We start from the raw sequence: 23,411 nt of genomic DNA on the forward strand, positions 1-23,411 counted from the left end.
GAATATTGGACGTACATGTACGCCAATATGCCTGCCCGTGCCATTCTGTCGACGTACATCGTCGTGCGCTGGTCGGGAAGTGGTTAAAGTACAAAATATGATATAAAATATTTAAAACATATATTTTATTACAAAATCAATAAAAACCTTGTGAGTTAAATCGATCAAAGGCTGAATATGTGTATTGTAATACTTATCTAGACATAGGTCTCATCGATCGTATTCCCATTCCCACATTCCCATAACAATTCAGTTGCTGCTGTAATAGACAGATAATTCTACGTGGGGTGACCAGACGTGTTTCAATATAAATCTTTTTCAGGGTTTGGAGTAGGCATACATATATAGAAAGCTAGAAAAATTGCTGTACTTTCAATCCAGTCTGTGTGATTAACATGTGCGAGATGGCCTCAGCCTTGCACCACTCCACAGGCCACGGCCTGTGATATGTTTTGCCCCTCCCACCGGGGGTTTAGTCATACAAGTATGGGTGGGGTGAAACAAGTCAGAGGGCGTGGCTTGTGGAGTGGTGCAAGACTGAGGCAATCTCAAACATGTTAACCATACAGACTGTATTGGGAGTGCGGCTATTTTTCTAGGCTAACTGACTTTGAATGACAACAGCAGGAGCCAATGGGAGAGTCCCAGACGGCCCAGGCACCTGTGCACACTGGGGAATGGAGACGGGGCTCAGGTAAGTATTAGGGGGCTGAGGGGGCATTCCCTGCATTAAGGTAAAAAATGTCACAGCATTTGTTCCCCCCCCCATTCCCACCCCTAATGCTTAAAGAGTCCTCACTCGATCCAGCGCTGTGTCTGTCTGTAGCCACTCTCTTCTTTCCCCCTACATTCACAGGACAAAGGCAACAGTGCAAGTCATTGGCTCCTGCTGCTGTCAATTAAATCCTGTGAGGAGGGAGCAGGGGGGCAGGGCCAAGTTGCTCTGTGTGCATCTATAGATGCACACAGCTTGGCTGTGAGGAGGAGCCAAGGAGGAGTAGCCAAGAGTGACAGCCAGGAAGCCTGAAAGAGGAGGTTTGGGACCACTCTGTGCAAAACCATTGCACAGGGCAGGTATGTATAAGCCTGTTTGTCACTCTCATTTTTAATTAAAAGGCTTTAAAATCATTTTAAAGCTCACTCAATCCTGTCTTCACTGGGAGACATGGGAGCACTCACAGAAATTGCTGGAAACCTCCCACAGTGTGAGCTCTCTTGGTCCCAATAGCTGCAGATGCTGACTCAAACAGCAGAGAGGGGAAGAGAAAGAAAGGGGAAAAACGCCCTGTTATATGGTGACTGCCCAAATTATCACTTTGCTTTACTTATTTCTAACCCTGCAGTGTGCATTATATGGCCGCTGCACTCTGCCTTACATACTTCTGACCTTTGAACTCTGTGTTAGATTCTAATGACCTCTGAACTCTGTGCTACCCCTGATCCCTGCACTGTGCCTTACATACTACTGAACTCTGCACTCTGTTGCACCCTGGTCATTTTTGATCCTTTTCATGTTGTTCAGGTAGATCTCAACCTCTCCAGGGTTGCCTACCTCTGGTGTAGAGATTATCAAAGTGGTTTTAGAAAAATTTGTGTTATTTTTGAACACCATGAAAAGGTGACACATAAATGTATTTCTAAAGTCAGAATGAAAATAAAGTCAAAGTGGGATGTTACAGTATTTTGTGGTACTGTACACAAATTTGTGAAATGAGAGTAACCTCTAGGAACTATGATATACTGGGGTGGAAGCTGTTTTGTGGAAGCTTTTATGCGGCATATTGTTAATGTGTATTTTCCATGAGCATATAGGAAGCAACTGAATACAACATAAAAGACGACTTCTTCTTTTTGAAACACTTATAACCACACACACCAGAGTAAGCGGACGGTCGTACCACACTTAAAATGGTTCGAGAATTTAGGTCTAAAATATTATCAGGTATGTTCTTTTTTGCTCTAACTCAATATTCTACATATTTATAATTTAATTGTCTGCTATGTAAAATATTAAATCCTCAGCTATACTGTAACTATCACTATATTGTTTACAGTATGCATGTTATGCACAAGATTGAGATTGAAATGTGATAGAAAGGTATTGGTGCTGCATTATATATGCCTGCTCTAGTTTTATTAGCTCATTCCTAATTATACTTAAAATTTAAAATAATTATATATAACTATCCAAAAGTGATTATAAAGGATAATTTTTTCTTTAAACAACAAACATGTTACACTTCCCTGCTCTGTGCAATGGTTTTGCACAGAGCAGCCCGCATGCTCCTCTTTTGGGGTCCCCTGCTGGCACTTCTGGCTCCTCCAGTCTACAAGTTACCCCTACAAAGCTGTTTGCTGGGGGGGGGGGGGGTGGGTTTGGTACTTGTGCGGGCTCCTGAGCCACGCCGTGTGACTCTATTGACAAACACATTGTAACTTGGCCCTGCCCCTGGCTCTGTCGTCACTCTCGCCAATTGCTCCTGCTGCTCTCACTGCAGTGCATCCAGTGAGAAGTGAGAGAGAGCAGCATCGCTGCTCTCGGACACAGTGCTAGACCAAGATTGGGCTCAGGTAAGTATTTAGGGGGGGAGCTGCACCCAAAAGGTTTTTTGCCTTAATGCAGAGAATGCATTAAGGTCAACATTTTTTTTTAGCCTTTACAATAACTTTAGGGGTTGGCAACAATGTAGCATGTTGAAGGATAACTTTTTGGTTTGTAAAAGAAGAAAAGCTATAATGCTTCTCGGAATTTTAAAGAACTGTTTAAATCAAGTTGCACGGCTGATTTTACTGAGTCACAAGGTGTTTTCCGTCAGTCCCAAGACTCTGAGCTATGAAACAGCTTGCTTAATAAACCATACATATTTTAGATTAAGTAGCATTTTCAGAATTAAAACCATTTTTGAGTGGGCAGAAAATATGCTGTGATGTATCATTTGGTATATACACTGTGTTGTTATTTTCTGGTCTTTGTGATTTTGGCCTACTGTAGAAATAAGCACTCACTGTTACTATACGTCTACCTGCAGTCAAACCTTCAGAAACAGTACCTGTAACACTCCTGTAACACTATCTCAAATCTGCTTTTATTGGTGTTATATTGAAAAAAAAAAATAATCTGCAGCATTACAGACAGTAATCATCACATGACAGCATCATGGTTACAGATACAGACTGTTCAGTTACATAGATGGGTTACCCAGAGGCTTTCAGTCTGTTGTAATTCATCATGACATGTAACTTACAGTATATGTAAAACCAATCACTAAAAATCTCATGTTAGTTTTCAAGTTAAAGTAATTTCAAAAGTCAATTTCAATATTTCTAATCTTTCGCTTCCATTTAAGTCATAACTGGTGATCCTGCCAGGAAGGTCTTTGTTCAAGCACTTCCTATTACAGAGTAACACTTTCCCTGTCATCTTGTCACAAACTTTCTCATAGGTAACGAACTACTATTATGCAGGACATTTCACAGATATGGTCCACTGCTGTTACTGTCAGGAAACTGACCCTGAGAAGTGACATGCAGCAATTGCATGTAGACAGAAAATTGCTGCAAAGGTCACAGTAGATCATCAGTGCTGCTATGTAACCAAGATTTAAAAGGGTAAAAACGCTAAACAAATGGTAATTGCTTATGATAAACCATACTTTAGTAAATTAAAGTCAGTAGATCTACTTTATTTTTGCAGAATATTCTGAATTTAGTGATACCCATGTTTTCATACATAAATGTGCAATAAATCGTTTGTTAGGCAATAAGATATACTGTAAGATGATTGATACTTTTGGATGTAGTCCATGAGATAGACATTATGATCTCATAAGACCTTGTATAGTGGGAGTACATAGGATAAGAATCAGTACACGCAGGTGCAACACCCTCAAAATAAAATTAAAATTCCCAGCTGTACATCCAAAATACCGTAATGTATGTTACAGTACAACGCAATGCAAAAAAAATGGCAATCTCCAACCTGAAGAAGGCCAAAGCTGAACCTCAGCTTGACCTCAATCAAGATTCATATAAGGTTTGCCAGCCCATACCTATTCCAAATGTAATCTAACCTACAGCTAGCAGGATAGTAGCCAACAGAAAAAATGCATTTTAGAATGAAATAAGATTAATTACAGGCACTGTAAAAACTCTGCATATTCTTGACATTCAGTCAGCGTGACATAAGGTATATATAAAAAAGAGATATAAAGTACAGAAAGTATATTGTTACATGGATAAATGTAACATCCACTGCCAATTTTGGTAATTTCCTTTGCTTGGTTAAACTTTCACAACCTTTTTATCATAACACATGATCACACAAAGTGACGTATGACCACTCAAGTTGATGCAACCGGATGACACATTACTTATTTCTGAGTCAATAATTTAAAAGCTATAAAACTAGAGCTATACATCCCATTAAAGAAAAACATAGCCAACAGCAGGGACTTTTCTGATAGCAAGAGGACTAAATTAATTTAAGGCAAGTGACACTAAAAGCCTTTCTGAGGTTTTATTTAGCTGTTGCTTACCTACACTTTCTTATTTTTTTTTTAGCCAAACTTCCTTGGTGGTTTATCTGAAAGAGTTTTCTTTCTTTCCTCTGAAAAACTCTTTGAGATACATTGTGGTTTATCCACGGCTACAGATGAAGTTCTGTTTTTTATTTTTCAGAGACTTGACTGTATAATGTGGTTAAATTGTTGCCTTCCTTATTCTATCTCTTGGATGATGTTTCTATTTGACCAGCAGTAACAGCATTTATGGCAGCCAGGGTTTCTCCAGAGATGGCTAGGAGTTCCTTGAGCCGTGGCTAAATTACCTTCCATTTTATGGTGGCTGCATAGTACTGGGTCAGTGCCACTTGACAGAGCTAGCAGCATGACTTCCTAGATTGTAAACTCTAACAAGCAGGGCCCTCCACTTCCTTCGTATTGTAATGGTACTGTCTGCCCTTATGTTTTAAAATGCTGTGCAAACTGTTGGCGCTGTATAAATTCTGTATAATAATAATAATGACACCAATGATCATTTTGGCTGCCTGTAATGCCGCGTACACACAATCGGACTATCCGGCAGACTTAGTCCAGTGGACTAGAGTCCCGGGGGATGCTGGGACTGTGACATCATAAGGAGCGGGGTCACCATGTAACATCACACGGTGACCCGTCCCTTATGCCTATATAAGTCGCCGCGCAAAGCGTCCCTGGCATTACAGCCGGAGAGAGCGTCATGTCAACATCGGAAGAGAGGAAGAAGGAAGAAGAAGGCGGCAACAGCGATGAATGAGAAGACTGGGCCAACGCTAATAAAAGAGCTGGAAGAAGATAGTGGAGGAGCCTGGTAGAAGAACCGAAGAGCGGGAGAAGTCGGAAGAAGACCCCCCCAGTCGGAAGAAGACCCCCAAAGTCAGAAGAAGACCCCAGGTCCGCAACGACGACGAACGAGAAAGCCGGGTTCCTCAGCTAGCAAAAGAGCGGCAAAAGAGCAGAAGATAGCAGAGGAGCCCGGCGAGAAGACCCCCAAAGTCAGAAGAAGACCCCCGGAGCTGACTAATAAACTACTTTAAAAACCTGTGTTGTGTGTTTTTTTATTACCACTTTTACCCCCCAGGTGAATGGGTAGGGGTACGGTGTATGAAGGGTCTGGAGTGGACTTTGGGGGAACCCCACACTGTTTTTTCGGGGTAGGGGTTACCCTTAAAACCCATACCAGGCGACGGGGCACGCAAGGTGTCAATTTCGCCGAAGGAGGCGGCGAGATTGACTTCATTCTCCATAAGAAGAGGAGAGTGAATTTAAATTTGAAACCAGGAGATAGGGTCTAGTTTTCCATTGCAAATTTAAAATTGAAGTGTCCCTCAAAAAAGCTTGGCTCAAGATACCTGGGTCCTTTTTCAATTAAGAAAAGTATCAACGCTGTGGCATTTGAATTATCTTTACCGAATAATATGAAGATTCATCCTGTGTTTCACGTTTTTTTGCTCAAGCCAACAGTTTCTAACCGAAGATCAATTAAATTTAAATGATAAATAACATAAAACTGTTTTAAGGCTCCCTATCAATCTTTATGGAACATCAAATGTGTATTTTTTGTGAATTATGATGTAGACAGAGTCAAAGATGTTTGACACTAGCTTTAATTTCATTCAGGTGGCATGTGCATCGAAAATCTTTTTTATACCTTACAGGTATTAGCAATTACATGTAATATATTTAATACTGTTTTATATTAAAAGCTTTTTTTGTGAGTCTTTTAGTGAATGTAATCAATCAGCATACTACATCCTGCCCCCATAGTGCTTATTAATAGGACGACATGGAGGAGGAGGAAGGGGAGCGTCATTTACCACTGTGTATTTACCCACATGTGTGACTCAAAAGTCATGTGTGCAGATAGGAAAAAGGAGGAAATAAAGAACTTAGAAGGTAACATAAATATGAGCATGCTCAGTAGAGGACACCAGCTGGTCTACACATGGGGATACAGAGAACATGGGAGGGTCAGCTAAAGACAGGCTTAATCAGATATATTTCACGTTACACAAGAAGAATGCTTTGGTGGCTTTGTGAGTATGCACGCTCTGTTGCATAGCATGTAATGAGAGTTTTTCATTGTCCGGGTTTAATGACTCTTTAAAATGTTGCTAGTTGTTTAAAATTGCTCACGATTTAGAATGCATCCATGCATTCAAACTATTATGCCATTCATAAAACAATACAGAAATAAGCATAGAATAGAAATCACTTTGTTTTCTGTTGTGTACGTTTTTTTAAATACCTTCTCTTGTGTATCTTGTGTATGTAGCATCTGTAAGGAGTATTCTGGCCACATACTGACATTGCTCAAACGTTCAGGAATCCTGACCCAGAACCAGTATGAAATTAATATTCAGTTCAAAATGCTATATAAGTCCACATCATACTAAGTTCTGAGGTGTTCTTTCTGAGTAGGGGGAAGCCAATCTGACCCCAGGAAATAGAGCACTAGTAGAATTCCAAATAAACAACATAAGTCAACATAAATGCATGCAGTGAAACATGACTAAGGTCCATTTGTTGTTTATTTCTGTATCCTTAGGTTTCATTTATGGGGTCGCTATGCTACTCATTATCTCAGTTAACTGCTGCAACAGTGCAAACAATTCAAGATATAAACAGATCATGAACAAAAGCCAAGAAATGCTAATAGATGCCGAAAACCTATTTCACGAATCTGTAAGTATCATATTATGCAGATAACAACTACGGTGTGCATGACAAGGAGTTTGACATATTTATTAGGTGGAAAACCCAATGTTGTAGGTTGTTTTGTAGAATGACTTTTAAAAATCACTTTGAATGGAAATGAAGGAAACCAAATCCACAGACAATCATTTAACAAAATGAAACTATATTTGCTAACCGGATGTAAGATTTGTGATAATTAAACTTTTCATTATTTTTAAGTATTACAGCTAGAACTTAGATATACTATACTATCCCTTTGCTCATTCACCCATGCCTCGGTTATACTCACCTTACCAGCGCACCATCTCTGTTCCTGTATCTGCCACAGCCTGAGAAAATTACATTGCTGTGACCTCCTCTCCTGTGACGATTTCCGGGTGTAGCAGCAAATCGATGGGCCCAAGCACTATCACATGATGTAGGGAGTAGGGAGTGTAACACAGTGGTAAAAGTGCAACGTTTTTGAAGCCATGTAGGACTCCATCAGGCATGTGACAAATTATTAGACATGGGCGCCATCAAAAAATGTGTTTAGTTTCGTTACGCTTCCTTCCGTACGAAAAAAAATAAATTGTATTTTGTAATTCGTGTACGAAATTCAATTCGGATTCGTACGTTTGTAAACTTTTCCTTAAAATAACGAAAATTCGTTATCATGAATTTATCATTATGAGGGGCTCCCACCACCCCTGTGCTGTGCTGACTAACTGGGTTTTTAACCTTTAGTTTCATTAACTTTTCGTAAAAATAACGAAAGTTCGTTATGATGAATTTATCATTACGAGGAGTTGCCAGGTCTGTACATCTGCTGTGTCCATTATGAGGGGTTCCCACCATCCCTGTGCTGAGTTCCCGGGTCTGTACCCCCGCTGTGCCCATTAATGAGGGGTTCCCACCATCCCTGTGCTGAGTTCCTGGGTCTGAGTGTACACCTGCTGTGCCCATTATGAGGGATTCCCACCATCCCTGTGCTGTGCTGACTTCCTCTGATTGGTAAACAAAATTCGTTAACGAAATTTTGTGTTTCATATGAAATTTGTAAGCATAGAAATTCACATAGGGTTCCCACCATCCCTGTGCTGTGTTCCCAGGTCTGTACACCTGCTGTGTCCATTATGAGGGGTTCCCACTATCCCTGTGTTGTGCTGACTTCCTCTGATTTGTGAGCAAAACACCAGTCACAATTCTGTTAATTTGGATCCGAAATTCTGAAATTCATTAAAGAAATTTCGGATTTCGTATGAAATTCGTAAGCATAGAAATTCCCATAGGGTTCCCACCATCCCTGTGCTGACTTCCTGGGGTTTTAAATTTTAGGTTCATTAACTTTTTGTAACAATTACGAATTTTCGTTATGAATTTGGATCCGAAATTCGTAAACAAAATTTAGTATTTCGTACGGAATTCGTATTTCGGATTTGTACGAATGTACGAATTTCCGGAAATTCATACGAATTTTCGTTTCATACGAAATAAATCACACATGTCTACAAATTATTACATGCCCAGTGAAGGACTCCGGCCTGGTCTCAAAATGTTGCACTTTTACTGCTGTGATGCTTTATTAAACATCTGGACAATATTTTAAAGATCCACTGTGTGCTGCCAATATATGTTCTGTCCTTTACAAACGCACATTACTTTGACTTCAATGGGTCATTTACGTAAGCCTGATGTATGGTCATGCCCTATGAAATACAATCTGCGCATTGGTTCAGACCCACTATAGTCAAATATGCCCTGGGAGTTATAAAAAAAAAATTAAGGGCCCATACATAAATGTGCATTTTAAAAGTAGAACTTTAGGTCCTGCTAGATCACCTCAGACTGGCCCCTTTTTCAGGTATAGCTACGTAAAAATAAATGTCTATACTGTTTAAAAAACAGTAATACACTGTCTCACCCTGCTCTGCACATGCTCAATTATTCTATATTTTGGGGCACTGTGCCAAAAATCAGAGCCACTAGAGGTCAATCTGCTGACAGCCTAAAGATTTATTGCTGCTCAAGGGGTCTGGACTGCAGAAAAATGGCAGCCTCGAGCAAGAAAAAACAGGAGCAATGCTGGAAGCAATTTACAGCACACACTCATTTTGGTAGTATAATTGTATGTATGTTCCTTGCTAAAGAAAATAATTTTTTTCAAGTTGTTATAAGTATAGTTTCTTTTAAACATGTAACTGCATATGTATAGGTTTGACATTGCTTGTAATGTGCCAGTTCACATTTGTGCAGTGTGTTAATATATGTTGCCACAAAGACATTCAGGTTTGATACATTGAAGTGGTTGTTAAGCCACTTGTATAAAAAGTTCACATCCTCTCTGTATCAGAACAATAAGTTCCCCTGTGTCTGTGTTATATCATAAATATGCTTATCTGTACTGATAACACACTGTCCTTCTGTGATCAGTTGCCTCCTCTCTCCTCTGCCCGGCTGACAGTTACAATTGGTGGGGCCGAGCACTGCCGTTGACATCAGCCGGAGAGGAGAGGAGAGACAGAGCTGAGGAGTCACATACACAGGGGAACCTAATGTTATAATACAGAGTGGATGGGAGTTTAATGTTAATGTTAAGTATGAGAGCAGCAGGAGAGTGGGGGGGGGGGGGAGGGGGGTCGCTGACACGAGCAGTCAGAGAGGGGTGGGGGGCAGAGGATGTAGAAGAGAACACAGGAGACAGAGTGCAGGGCTGTGGCTGACGGAGGCACGTATGCTGACAATGGTGTCAGGGCTAAGCAGCCCTGATATATAGTAGTCAAAGCTCAGGGGAAGGGCATAGCCAGGCAGGATCAGACAGGTATTACAGCTGATACAGGGGGCCAAATGACACAGCGCAAGTGCTATGCTGTAAAACATGCTTTAAGAGAAGAGGATCTGTTTTGTTTTTTTGGGTTAACAAATCCTTTAACACTCTGTAAAAGGCCTATTGATGGCAATGGCAGTACACATCAACATATAACAATGCATCTATAACCCTTTCTGCCGGGGGGGGGGGGGGGGGGGCACACATATGCGTATTTGTGCTGGGAGTGTGTGTAAAAATAAATAAATAAATAAATGAATAAAAATAAAGAATAAAAAATAAAGAAAAAAGGACAAGATCAAGGTTTGTTAGGGTCAAGGTCGGGGTCAAAAATGCCCACCAAATTTTGGGTAGAATTTAAAAAAAAATGTTTTAATTAGTATCAGTGTCAGTTAGTGTCAGTGTTTTAGGCAGAATAAAAAAATGCAAAAATGTGCATCATTATTTCTAAACCCTACTATGGGTACAAACAATAACTAACATACACATATGTGGTATCACTGCGATTGTCAGGAGCAGGAGAATTTATTTTGGTTTGCTCTTCGGTGCTAAATTATGGTTATATTAAGAAATATACAGCTACGTTTTTTAGGCTATAAATGTTCAGAATCCAACAGTGATTTTACAGAGCAGGTTTGAATGATTTGTGTCTGTGAAGGAAATGTAGTTCTTACTAATGACCCTTTTATACTGAAAGCTGCTATCAGTAATGATTCATCTGAGCAGAGATAACATTTGAAGTGTTAACTTTTCTATATATTTTTAGTTAACAGAACATGAAATTTCTAAAGAAGCTTGTGACCAGATCCTGGAATGGTTTACAAAACCAAATATCTCTAATCTAAATAATACTGAAAAGCTACTAAAAGGGATAGACAGGAACCTGAATCGTTTCCACAAAGCCTTTAAGGACCTAAAGAATGAACATACAGATGAATATAAACATAAGACAATGATCACAAGGGTTCTGTCGAGCATTGAAGCACTGCGAAATAATGTTCAAATGTATCTTAACAGAAAAAATGGAGTAAATGAAACTGGACTTGCAATACCCGATAGAGAAATTTATCAAAAAAAGCTTGATTGCTGCAAACTATCCAATTACTACGTGAAGTTCCTGAAAGATGTAAACAAAGAGTTAAATAAGCGTAATCAGAGAAGGAAGAAAAGAAATAAGGCTGTTCTGGTTTACTAACACTAAATTCAATGTCAAACTCATTTTTTCAGTTCCTTCCATACAACCTTTATTTTTGTTTGGAAGATTGCTGCTTTTTAAAGGTCTTGAACACTCAGGATTTTAGCCAGTGAAAACAATGGACATAAGTGTTTTTAACTAACTACCGGAAATTGAATGTGTAAGATTCGAAGGTACTCTTTTTGCCATACTTTTGCACAAGTTTACCACTGTAGCAAATGGTTTTGTTGCACAAAGGTTAAACACTTGTGGAGCCTTGTTTTTATTTTTGTTGCGGATCATTTATGTAATTCACAAACAGAATAGCACAGAACACTTTAAACTACAATATACTTTTTTGAACTTAGGGAAGTTTTTTTTTTTTATTGCTCCTTGTATCAGTATTGGGGAAATTTTCCCTCATTTCCAGACAGGATGAAGGACAGGGAGTCTTCAATGGGGCATGGACAGCAACAAAGAAGGTTTGGCTGGAGTTGGTCTTTAAGATATCTACAGGTGTTTGGTGGCAAGCAGACACGATACAGGCTTTCATACACATCACTGTTGAAGAGGGTACTGTTCAGAAACCTACAGCACCAGCTTATCTCAAGGGAGAAAACAATAGAGATTGCCTGGGAGAATTCTACCCAACCCACTGGTTCTTCCTCAGGAACTGTCCAACAATATCAGAGAGTACATACAGACAAGTACCATTTCCATGAAACATATTACATTTCAGTTACTTTAATAGGGCTTTGTTACATGGAAAGTATTTTAGAGCAAAAATGTTTTAAAATAGTAGCAATAATATGCATTTTATTCTTATTTATTATCATATGCAGGGCAGTCTTTATTATTGAATGGACCCTGGGTAAAATTTTTCTTGCCCCCCCCCCCCCCCCCCATGCAATTTCACTCTCCACCTGCTCTGAGACATACAATAAATAGCAGCTAGAAATCAGTATACTGTATCAGATCAGACAGCAATTGCAATTGGTTGCCAGCAGTTACAGCATATGATTACTGCTTACTGACTGGTTGCTAGAGGTTACAGCACATCATCTCCTCACTGCAGGGGTGCATGATTTTCATAAGAATGCTGCCTTTATTTACATATCAATGCTGCCGGGTGCAGCTATTTACTTAGTATTGTTGCTGCTATTTACATATGAATGCCGGTTATTTACATGTAAACACAGGGTCTGCAGGTGTGTCATCTGTACACAACAATAGGGCAGAGCTGTGCTGCATTAGTACCAGCACTTCATACTGATATATTGGGACACAGCACAGGACTAAAACGTCAAGGGACAAGGAAATTTAAACCTGGATAGTTGGCAAGTATGAGGCAGCTGTTTTGGGCCCCACAACAATGACAGGGCCCAGGGCAGTTGCCCCTTTTGCCCTGCCTTAAAGTTGGCCCTGATCATATGTTTAGTATATTAGATATGTACAGATTATAACAGAAGGAAGAAGCTCAATCTGTCTGATTCCTGATTTTGGCTACAGGGCAGAATGATAGCCTAGGAGTCTATTTACAATATAAAAGCTTAGTTACTTATTTGTTTCTAATTACATCAAATTAAATACATTTGAAAAAGACAGAAAGTAAATGATAATTCAGTAATAGGGCATGTTTTCAGCATCCGAACCAAGCAAAAGAACAATGAATCCTGTGCACTTTCACACCTCTTTGGACTTACTTTGTTGTTTTTGCATTTGTATTTACTGTTTTACAAGCACTCTGCTTAGCAAAAACAGAACAATTTACTTCTGGTATCCAGAAGTTTATTTCTGCACTTTGATGTTGACAGTTTAACAAAATATTGTCTATGTAAAACATTTTCCTGTGAAGATGTGATCAAGGAAGGACATAGGGCATCTCACCCTAATTTCAGGCAGTTATGTATTTATTGCAAAATTATGAAATGTGTTTTAAATATAGTTAGTATAACTATCTTATTTTGACTTGATTTTATCTTCTTGCAATCCCATCCAGCAGTATTGAACTGGGAAAGTAATTGGGGCCAATCAGGTATCCTGCGTTTACAGGTGCTGGCAAGGGACATGCTGGCAGGATGACAGAGCAGAGCGAATACCTCATTAGTCTGTTGCTGCTTGCATACAAAAGTAGTGAAGCTGGACATCAATGATCCCTTGCATACAAAAATGTGAATCTTCCAACAGTAACAGAGAAAACGACTCCTCACACTTCTTTACATAGTTACGTAATTACATAGTAGGTGAAGTTAAAAAAGACACAAGTCCATCAAGTCCAACCTATGTGTGTGATTATATGTCAATATTACATTGTATATCCCTGTATGTTGTGGTCGTTCAGGTGCTTATCTAATAGTTTTTTGAAACTATCAATGCCCCCGCTGAAACCACAGCATGTAGAAGGAAATTCCACATCCTAGCCACTCTTACAGTAAAGAACTCTCTTGTAATTTTAATGAGTGGCCACAAGTCTTTTTAAACTCCCTTACGCTGAAATGTTTTACCCCTTTTGTGGAGCCACCAGTATGCTATTTGTAAATTGAAATCATATCCCCTCTCAAGCATCTCTTCTCCAGAGATAATAAGTCTTGATGTGTCATGTCATCTACTGGGGCTTAAGCCAGCCTTAGATGGTTCGAATCTCAGCCAATTCATCAGGGACCAGCTGAGATTCGATCCATCTATGAGCAGGCTGATTGAACCCAAGTCAGTTCATGCCTTAAGCCCTTAGTTGGGGGTAAAGTGCCTCTGGTGGGGGACATATCTGAAGTGTCTCTATAAGTGCTGGAATGCTTGTATGCAAAGGATCAGCGGTGTGCGACTTCACAACTTTTGTATGCAGACAATAGAGGAAAGTGATAGAGCCTGGGGTTTGCTAGCACCCATAGCTGGAGGAAGAGAGGTACAGGACCTCTGAGTGATACCAAAAATATGTGAGTGAAGTCTGTTGTTGCTGCTTCACTGTCCAGTCACAGGTTGTGGGCAGGGAGATGACCTAGCTGGGTTGTTTAGCTGCAACATGGGACAATCAGGTCTGTGTCAATAGGCTGTATATATTTCAGAATTAATGGACAGTAATATAAAGCCTTTGTTGGGTCAGTTCCCAAAAATGTGTTTCAAGAACAAACTTAACTGTTTGCCAGGAGTTTGGCTTTAACTATCCCCAAAGCACCCCATACTACCTGAGGAAAGGGGATCTTCATAAAGTAAAGAAATCCTCATGCCTATAGAGGCTCTGTCCATAATGAATAATGCTCAAGGAACTTGTGAATTATGGACAAAATATTGATATCGCAGTGGCTATTTAGGGGATGGGATGTTAGAAATCCACTAAGGGGTCTGCCATCTACAGTTACGCTCTTGCCTTGGCACTGACATGAAGATAAGTCTTTTTGTAGAAGTATTTTATTAAATGTGTTGCTGGCACAACTGACAAATGTGATAAGGTAACCGGTAATCTTATCAGTTTCATAGAACAATACTTTTCAAAACAGTGTATACATATATTATTTATTTTTATTTTGTTCTTAACAGAAAAATATATTTAAGGCATTTAGGTCTATTTATCAAAGATCAAAGTTTAAAAATGTTGAATAATGATCGATATTATTTATGTATTATGTATGTTTATATTTGCTAAATCTATATATATTCATATAAATTATTTATTGTATTTAATTTAATTTAAAGAATATAAAACATCTAATAAAAGGAGAGTTTAATCATTAAACAAACATTTTGCTTTGTATGTTTTATTGACACTTAATCATTTTAGGTTGAGGGGTGGTTAGTTGGCAAACATTTTCTTGTGCGTTGACATTTACAGACTTTTTTGATGGGATATACATTTATTGTGTAAAAAATCAGAGAAAAAATTAATTTGAAGTAACCGGTGGTTACTGTTAATATTTTCTGGAAGAAGAGCCATGGGTCACATGTTTATCTGTTTTCAATTTGTTAAGCTAAAAGTAGTGCATATACAGTATCTTTATGTATATATACAGTGAGTGATGTCTCAATTTTGGCCTGTTTTACTAAGATACAATATCATAACTACATACAGTAGACAGTCATAGTAAAAGTTGAACATATGGCATTGGCAAGGTGAACTGAAAGCTCAGTCAAAGCATATTTTTTTTCTTGGTTTACTGTCAGTTTATATCTATTACTAATGCACTGATAAATTATTTTAAGGCTCAGTACCCGTGGTTCACTGGAGTTGCAAAGCCTTAAAAATGGATTTGAAACCCATCCTAGACCAGTACATATACATTACTTTGTTTCTAATCTATTCTTGATTTTTTTTTAGATTGTGGCATGATGTGTGTTTTTTTGTGATCTGTTAGTATGCTTCACTTTGTCAGACAGCTTCTATTTATGTTAATTCTTGATTCAATAGGTCTGGCAGTAATCAGGGGTGTGGGTGTGGCAAGTGTAATTTAACTTAGCTTTCCAAAAAATTGTGGTCAATTACAGTTCATTCATAATTCAGCATGGGGGGGGGGGGGGTCAATTACTTTTACACATACGGCCAGGCAAGTGTGAACAGATTTTTTCCCTTCCCATTCCCTAGTATGCATCGCATACTAGCTGATTATGAAATACTTACCTTAGAACGATGCCTTGGATCACGTCAGCCCTCCAAGTACAGCGTGAACATCTTCCACCGGAGTTACTTCCGGGTTCCAACGCTGTGATTGGCCGGAGCCACGATGACGTCACTCCCGTGCATGCGTAACGACTCCTGAAGAGACAGCCCCATATACTGAACATATCCTAAACTGTGCAAGTTTAGGAGATATTTAGGGTACCTACAGGTAAGCCTTGTTATAGGCTTGATAAAAAGTATACCGCACTAAATGCTTAAAAAAATTATATACAGGTAATAAATATAGGTGATACACTAGTAACATTTAATAAAATGAATAAAAGTCCCCAGTGAAAAAAGGTGCTTGTGCTAGTGGAACAGTACCCACTGCTGAATAATAGATGGATGATTAAATGCTTCTTAAGTGCTTTAAATAGGATGCCCCCCCTAGTAGATGTGCACTCACCCCTGGGAGTGGACCAACTATTGCTAGTTAGGTGGGGCGACCCCTGTGGATGTCCTCTGGACCGATGATTGACTGAGGTGAATGTTCCTCATATAAATAGATATAATAGAAAAAGCCTCATTGTGCAGTACCGTTGATAAAGAGCTTTTTATTCCAAAAAATATCCAAAAGATATTCAACTCACATGTATGGGGTGCCTACTGTCCTGGCACCCGGAGTGAACAGCAGGTATAAGTAAATCCATGAAATCTGCCTGGTTAGTTCATACAGCCACTGGCTCAGTGAAGGCTTGATTTCTGGGTTGAATGTGTGGGCAGAAGTGTGTCACGATAACGTGACTCAACCTCTGTGCATTTCGGCCTATCAGATTGGCCATCCTCAGGAAGTGTAGGCTTACCTGTAGGTAAAAATGGTGTAAGAGGGTTTACAACCACTTAAATCAAACAGTGATTTGACTGATAAATAATTTATGCCACATCCCATATTATTGCAGAATTGCAAAGGAGATGATTTTACCACACTCACAGCCATGCCTCGAAAGCAAATGAAAACTGCCATCTGATGTTTACAGACAATTCTGCTTTCTGGACCTTTCTTCTCCCTCCTTCCCCAGGAGAAGACAATTACTGATTCCCCCCTGTCAGCACTGCCTGTGTTGATGGGGGAATCGTTAAAATTTATTTCCTGTAACCCATTGTTGCAGGAAAGATATTTGTACCGTGTATGACAGGCATAAGACTATGCCATCTAGTTTTCCACAAGAAAACAGCAGGGTGGCCTTAACTTTTGGGCTTACCGGTTTCCTCCGCTTGGCTTGTTCTTTCACGTCTAGGGGTTCCCAGGGTTAGTACCCAACACTTTGGACACTGACACCATAAAAGTCCTTTAGAAAGGTTTTTATTTGCAGGGGTAACAGCCAACAAACACAGTCTCGTATGGGAACAGAGGGCAAGGGTGAAGAAACTCAGGCACCTTGAACTGCTAATATCAGAAAGTCTCTAATACCACCCACAGATTAGCCACTCGCAGCTGGGCGCTTCAAAGCTGAACAAATCTCTAGCCAGAGATTATGGCAATCAGCACTTTGATCCGGAACTTGTGAAATCTCTGACCGTGAGTAATTTGTAACAGAAAGTGAACAGGAAAGTTTCCTCAGTACATGGAACGTTCTCTGTCTCCTTGGCAGTACCGCAAAAGCGTTGTTTTCGTTAGTGTCCTTCATAACCCAGCAACCAGGCACTTCTTGGGATGCCAGCTTGTTGGCCCTCCTCTGAAGACTCCTCTCCCGGTCGCTTACACGAGCTGCGGTGCCCCTCCAAGCCGAGAGCACACCCGGATGCCTTGAATCCTCCCTCGGTTACTGCGCCTCGGACCAGCCGGTTACGAGACTCGGGAACAGACAGATCCTCACCTCAGACCAGGCCTATTGGGGCTAACCAACCGAAGCATGTTGCGGACCGACACACGCTCCCATGACCGGGACCCCTCGCGGGGCTACCCGGTCCAGAATCAGGAACAGGCCGCTATGGCCTCATGAACGAACCCAGAACACGTGACTTCAACATCTTAAGTGCCCTTCCCCAGATTCCTCAGCGGGGCCCCGCGCACCCACTGATTGGTTGCGGGGAACGCTGATACCCAAAGCATCCAACCAGGCCTGGTTCTGAGCCTGTCATGTGCCTTAACTGTACACATGACCAGGCAGAACTCTAATACAGCCCAGCCAAACTGATGCCAAAGTTAAACCTACATAATTAACCCCTAGAACCCCTTTACTGTTCTGAGGCAAAAACTAAATTTGTACATGACAGACACCTTGTCCAAAGTGTCATAGCTACATATAGAATATCTTTGTTTTACTTTTGGAATCTAAGGAAACTGTGTGAAGGAAGTCTGGTAAACTTTACAGCAGCATCATACAATCAGCGAGCTCTTATACTTGGATGTTTATATGATAGGGCCTACATTTCTTCAACAGTAATAGTATCTAATAGAATCTATTGTAGCTTTACTGTTACAGGTCAGCCGATGTGTGCAGGATCTCGCATATATTCGTGATCCCGCACTTCTGGGTCGCGCCCGCTGTGATGGTGCACTGAACTGATCAATCAGTACACAGGCAGAACAGCAGTCTGCCTATGTAAACAAGGCAGATTACCATTCTGTCAGTAAGGAAGGCATCGATCGTGTGTTCCTGCAAAGCAGGAACATGGACACCTCCTCCACAGTAAAAAAAACACCAGCTAGGCACACAGATAAACCTTTGATCACCCCTGATGTTAACCCATTTCCAGTCAGTGTCATTAGTACAGTGACAGTGCATATTTTTAGCACTGATCACTGTATTAGTGTCACTAGTTCCCAAAAAAGCATCAAAAGTGTCAGTTAGTGTCCGATTTGTTCGCTGCAATATTGCAGTCCAACTATAAGTTGCTGATCGTCGCCATTACTAGTAATAAATAAATAAATAAAAAATCCATAAATATATCCTATAGTTTGTAGACGATATAACTTTTGCGCAAACCAATCAGTATACGCTTATTGGGTTTTTGTTTACCAAAAATATGTAGCAGAATACATAATGGCCTGAATTGATAAATAAATTAGATATTTAAATTTTTTTTATCGGATATGTTTTATAGTAGAAAGTACAACATATAAAAAAATATAAAAAATGCAGAGGTAATCAAACTCCACCAAAATAAAGTTCTATTTATGGGGAAAAAGGACATACATTTTATTTGGGTAGAGTGTTGCATGACCAAGCAATTGTCAGTTGAAGTAACGCAGTGCCGTATCGCAAAAAATGGACTGGTCATGGAGGGGGGGGTAAATCTTCCTGCGCTCAAGTGATTAAATAGACTGAAATACTTCCTTACAAGGACTGTATCCTTGACAACTCTGATGTAACTCTTAATCAGGTGTTCTATAAATCCCTAAAACAGACATCCTAACCTGCAAAAACTCATTTCAGGGAGGTGGCGCTTCGTGCCGACCACCCCCCCCACCAATTTAACATAACTAGAGGATGATCAAATCCTCTAGTGCAGGGGTCATCAACCCCCGGGCGGCGGCCCACTACTGGGCCGTGGCCTTTCTGCAGCCAGGCCACGAGTGAAGGCGGCCGGCATGAGACATCTGGGCGGGCGGCATGAGACAGCCGAGCGGCTTCTATATAAGATATAAGAGCTGGGTGGATGGAAGAAGCAAGTGGGCAAGCAGAGGTGGTACCATCTCTCTCCGCCTCCCTGCATCACTGCTCTTCCATCCTCACAGCCGGTGTCCTGTCAGACTCAGTGTCGGAGGTGCAGCGGGAAGCAGAGAGATGGCATCATCTCTCACTGCCCGCCCCGCATCACCGCTCTCCTGCCTTCATTCGGAAACCCATCACTGCACAGAGGCCTGCCTCTTTGCAAAATGGACCAGTGCTGTCACCAATGCAGTGATGGCAGGGAGCGTGGCAAGTGACATTCTGCATCTGGTAACAGGCAATGTGGCAGGTGGCATGGCAAGTGACATTCCACATCTGGTGACAGGCAGCGTGGCAGGTGGCATGGCAAGTGACATTCCATGTCTAGTGATAGGCAACCTGGCAGGTGGCATGGCAAGTGACATTCCACATCTGGTGACAGGCAACGTGGCAAGTGACAATCCACATCTGGCAGGCAGCGTGGCAGGTGACGTGGCAAGTGACATTCCGCATCTGGTGACAGGAAACGTGGCAGGTGGCGTGGCAAGTGACAATCCACATCTTGTGTCAGGCAGCGTGACAAGTGACAATCCACATCTTGTGGCAGGCAGCGTGGCAAGTCACAATCCTTATCTGGTGGCAGGTAGCATGGCAAGTGACAATTCACACCTGGTGGCAGACAGCGCGGCAAGTGACAATCCACATCTAGTGGCAGGCAGCATGGCAAGTGACATTCCGCATCTGGTGGCAGGTGACAGTGGCAAATGACACGCTCAGGGCTCCCACTGATTCTGCATTATGGAACTATTTAACATTGTGGAACTATTTAATTTATTACTACAATGTAATAATATAAATAGTGCACTTCAATCACCTTGACACCATATCAAGCATGGTGCTGTGATGATTGAAGCGCTAACACCAGCAATTGCCCTCGAAAAATCGCCCGCGTGACCCCCCCCAGTCATTGTCACAATTTTCTTCCATGCAGCCAGTCCCCAGTGACGGCTGGTTGGGGACTACTGCTCTAGTGGAATCCATATACAGAGGTTTACTTCTTCTGAGAGATATTAAAGGAACACTTTAACCAGCATGACCACTTCAGTGATTTGAAGTGGTCTTGGCGGTAGGAGTCAGTATGTGAAATGCAGCCTGATCAGTGCCCATGAAATGCAGCCTTACCAGTGCCAATGAAATGCAGTCTTACCATTGCCAATGAAATGAAGCCTGATCAGTACCAATGAAATTCAGCCTTACTAGTGGCAATGGAATGCAGCCACACCAGTGCCAATTAAATGCAGCCTTACCAGTGGAAATTAAATGCAGCCTGATCAGTGCCAATGAAATGAAGCCTTACCAGTGCCGATTGAATGAAGCCTGATCAGTGCAAATGAAATGCAGCCTTACCAGTGCCAATTAAATGCAGCCTTACCAGTGCCAATTAAATGCAGCTTGATTACACAGAACTCTGTCACGGACCTTCGATTTGAATATCCCGGTGGTCACTGTAACAAAGTCCCATCCCCTATAATACAAGTCACACTGATATAATACTGAGTCAAACTTTTACCCTCAAAAATCTCCATAAGCGACATTTAAAAAATTCTACAGGTTGCATGTTTTGCGTTAGAGAGGAGGTCTAGGAGTAGAATTATTGCTTTCGCTCTACCGATCGCGGCGATACCTCGCATGTGTGGTTTGACCTCCACTTTCATATGCGGGTGCTACTCACGTATGCGTTTGCTTCTGCGCGCAAGCTTGTCGGGACGGATGTTTTAAAAAATATATATTTTTTCTTATTTATTTTAATTGATTTTATTTATTTTTACACTGTTTAAAAAAAAAAAAGAATCACTTTTATTCCCATTACAAGGAATGTAAACATCCCTTGTAATAGAAAAAAGCATGACAGGTCCTCTTAAATATGAGATCTGGGGTCAAAAAGTCCTCAGATCTCATATTTGGACTTAAATGCAATATATATATATATATAAAAAAAAAAAAAAAGTCATTTGAAAAAATGACATTGATAAAATGTGCCTTTAAGCCCTTGTACACACGGTCGGAGATTCCGACAACCAAATCCTTCGGAGTAATTCCGACGGATTAATTCCGGACGAGGTCCGGAATTGATGTTGCATACACACGGTTGGACTAAGTTGTCGGAAAATCCGATTGTACATAACGTGATGACGTTATTTCGTTAGGACGGGACTACGTTCAGGCTAGTAGCCAATAGCTTTGGTCTAGGAATTTGATCTGAGCATGCGTGGCACTTTGTCCGTCGGAGTAGGCTACACATGATCGGAGTTTGTCTGTAAGGAGTATTTTGTCTGAAAATTTTACCGGCAAGTTGGAAAAACAGTCCGATGCAGACCACACACAGTCGGAATATCCAACAAAATGGTCCGATAGGAAACATTCCGACGGAATCTCCGACCGTGTGTACAAGGGCTTAGAGGTACGGGCAGAAGTGACGTTTTGACGTCGCTTCTGTCCTCCTATGGTATAGAGACGAGTAGGGGCCATCTTAGCCTCCCTCATCTCCATACCCAGCACAGGAAAGGAACCGATCGTCTCCGCCGCCACCGACGGCTCCGGTAAGCGCGCAGAGGGCGCGGGAGAGCGGCGGGAGGGGGGTGGCACCTCTCCTGCTGCCGATGACGGTGATCTTGTGGCGAACCCGCTACGGAGACCACCATTATCGTACACAGGACCGGCGCCTGAAAAGATGGATATCTTGGTTGTAGCTGCAGCTGCTGCCGTTACCAAGATATCCCTCTTTAAAAAAATGGACGCACATCGTCGTGCGCCGGTCGTAAAGTGGATATACTGTACCACATTTCTAAAAGTCTGTATTTTCATATGTGTAGGCATGCAATCCCACCCTACAATGCTCTGGTCTTCAGATTGGTTTCTCAGGCAATAAGAGGTGAAAGGGAATGTACTCATTTTTCCGACATACAGAAGTTCGGTTTTTTAAGGAGTTTAGGTGGTGCACTGCATGGTAAGAGGTAACTTATTTTTTAGCCTGCTAGGCCACTTTATTGTTCACTCTATTAAAGTGTAACTAAAGGCAAAACTTTTCTTTTTCCACTTTGGATAGAGAAAGGGACAATTATTATCCCTGACAGGTTTTTTTTTGGATAGTGTAAGGGAGGGTCATAACCCTGTCATTTTTCCCATCTGTGTCCCATTGGGGTGATTTATATTCACTTTCTGTCCGTAGCCACAAAAGGAAGTGAGATGAAATACAGGGATGTATCCAGGGTCACCAGAACTAGCGTCTCCACTGGAAGATTTCCCCTCTATTAGTGTTCTGATGTCAACCCAACATTTGGGATTTTTTTTTACTTTCACTTTTGATGATGACGGTAAGCAGGACAAATAGAGAGAGTTAATCTCCCTAACAGGCCACAGACAGCAATAATACCTGACGTGTTATAATCCCTCTCCACTCCTTAAAGAAATCCCTTACTCAGTGGCATATCCTCCATGTGTGCAATGTGTGCAACACACATGGGCCCCATGTGCCCTCACACATTGCACAACAAATGTGGGGAACAAATGTCTCCACTGCAGCTGTGCTTGTCACAGGCAGCTTCAGGAGAAACACTGTGTCACGTACCTTGTGGCAGAGCCTGACGTGTAAAGGGAGACCTCTCGTACAGCCCTGGCTCAAGGACCACTTATGTTGTGACAGTGGGCGTGAGAGCGTGGTAAGGTAAGAGTGCCTATAAGATCTCCCATTGGTTGCTGAGGTGCGTGGCAGGTGCGTCAGCAAAGTTGCGCTGGATAGTTGAAGCAGTGGGTGGCAGCAGGAACAGCAGACCCCAGGTTGGGTATGCAGCAGCTGGTAGCAGATGCAAGAAGGCTGGCAGCACACAGCAGATGGAAGATCAGCATCACTAGGCACAATGCAAAGCAGATGGATGACTGGATGCAGAGTCAGACA

General features: G+C 41.3%; 1 protein-coding gene and 1 long non-coding RNA gene across 2 annotated transcripts in view; both read left to right on the plus strand.

Moving 5' to 3' along the window:
• The window catches only part of LOC143940130 (uncharacterized), a 648,562-nt gene that overhangs the window by 52,391 nt on the left and 572,760 nt on the right, over nt 1-23,411 (plus strand). The gene's annotated exons all lie outside the window — the stretch shown is intronic.
• Nucleotides 1,860-12,049, plus strand: LOC143939951 (uncharacterized). Its single transcript, XM_077461045.1, has 3 exons — nt 1,860-1,942; nt 7,084-7,220; nt 10,805-12,049. Exons 1-3 carry the CDS (start codon nt 1,909-1,911, stop codon nt 11,231-11,233), a joined length of 600 nt encoding a protein of 199 aa, XP_077317171.1. The 5' UTR covers nt 1,860-1,908; the 3' UTR covers nt 11,234-12,049.

The sequence above is a fragment of the Lithobates pipiens genome, unplaced genomic scaffold, assembly GCF_037356315.1.
Source record: "Lithobates pipiens isolate NorthernLeopardFrog02 unplaced genomic scaffold, aLitPip1_a1.2 Scaffold_3, whole genome shotgun sequence".
Taxonomy (NCBI): Eukaryota; Metazoa; Chordata; class Amphibia; order Anura; family Ranidae; genus Lithobates; species Lithobates pipiens.

What these genes read in the sequence shown, in the direction of transcription:
- LOC143939951 (XM_077461045.1), top strand. Translation starts at nt 1,909, where the DNA reads ATGGTTCGAGAATTTAGGTCTAAAATATTATCAG. An exon ending in TAGGTCTAAAATATTATCAG is followed by an intron (nt 1,943 to 7,083) that starts GTATGTTCTTTT and finishes CTGTATCCTTAG; the next exon opens with GTTTCATTTATGGGGTCGCT. An exon ending in AAAACCTATTTCACGAATCT is followed by an intron (nt 7,221 to 10,804) that starts GTAAGTATCATA and finishes ATATATTTTTAG; the next exon opens with TTAACAGAACATGAAATTTC.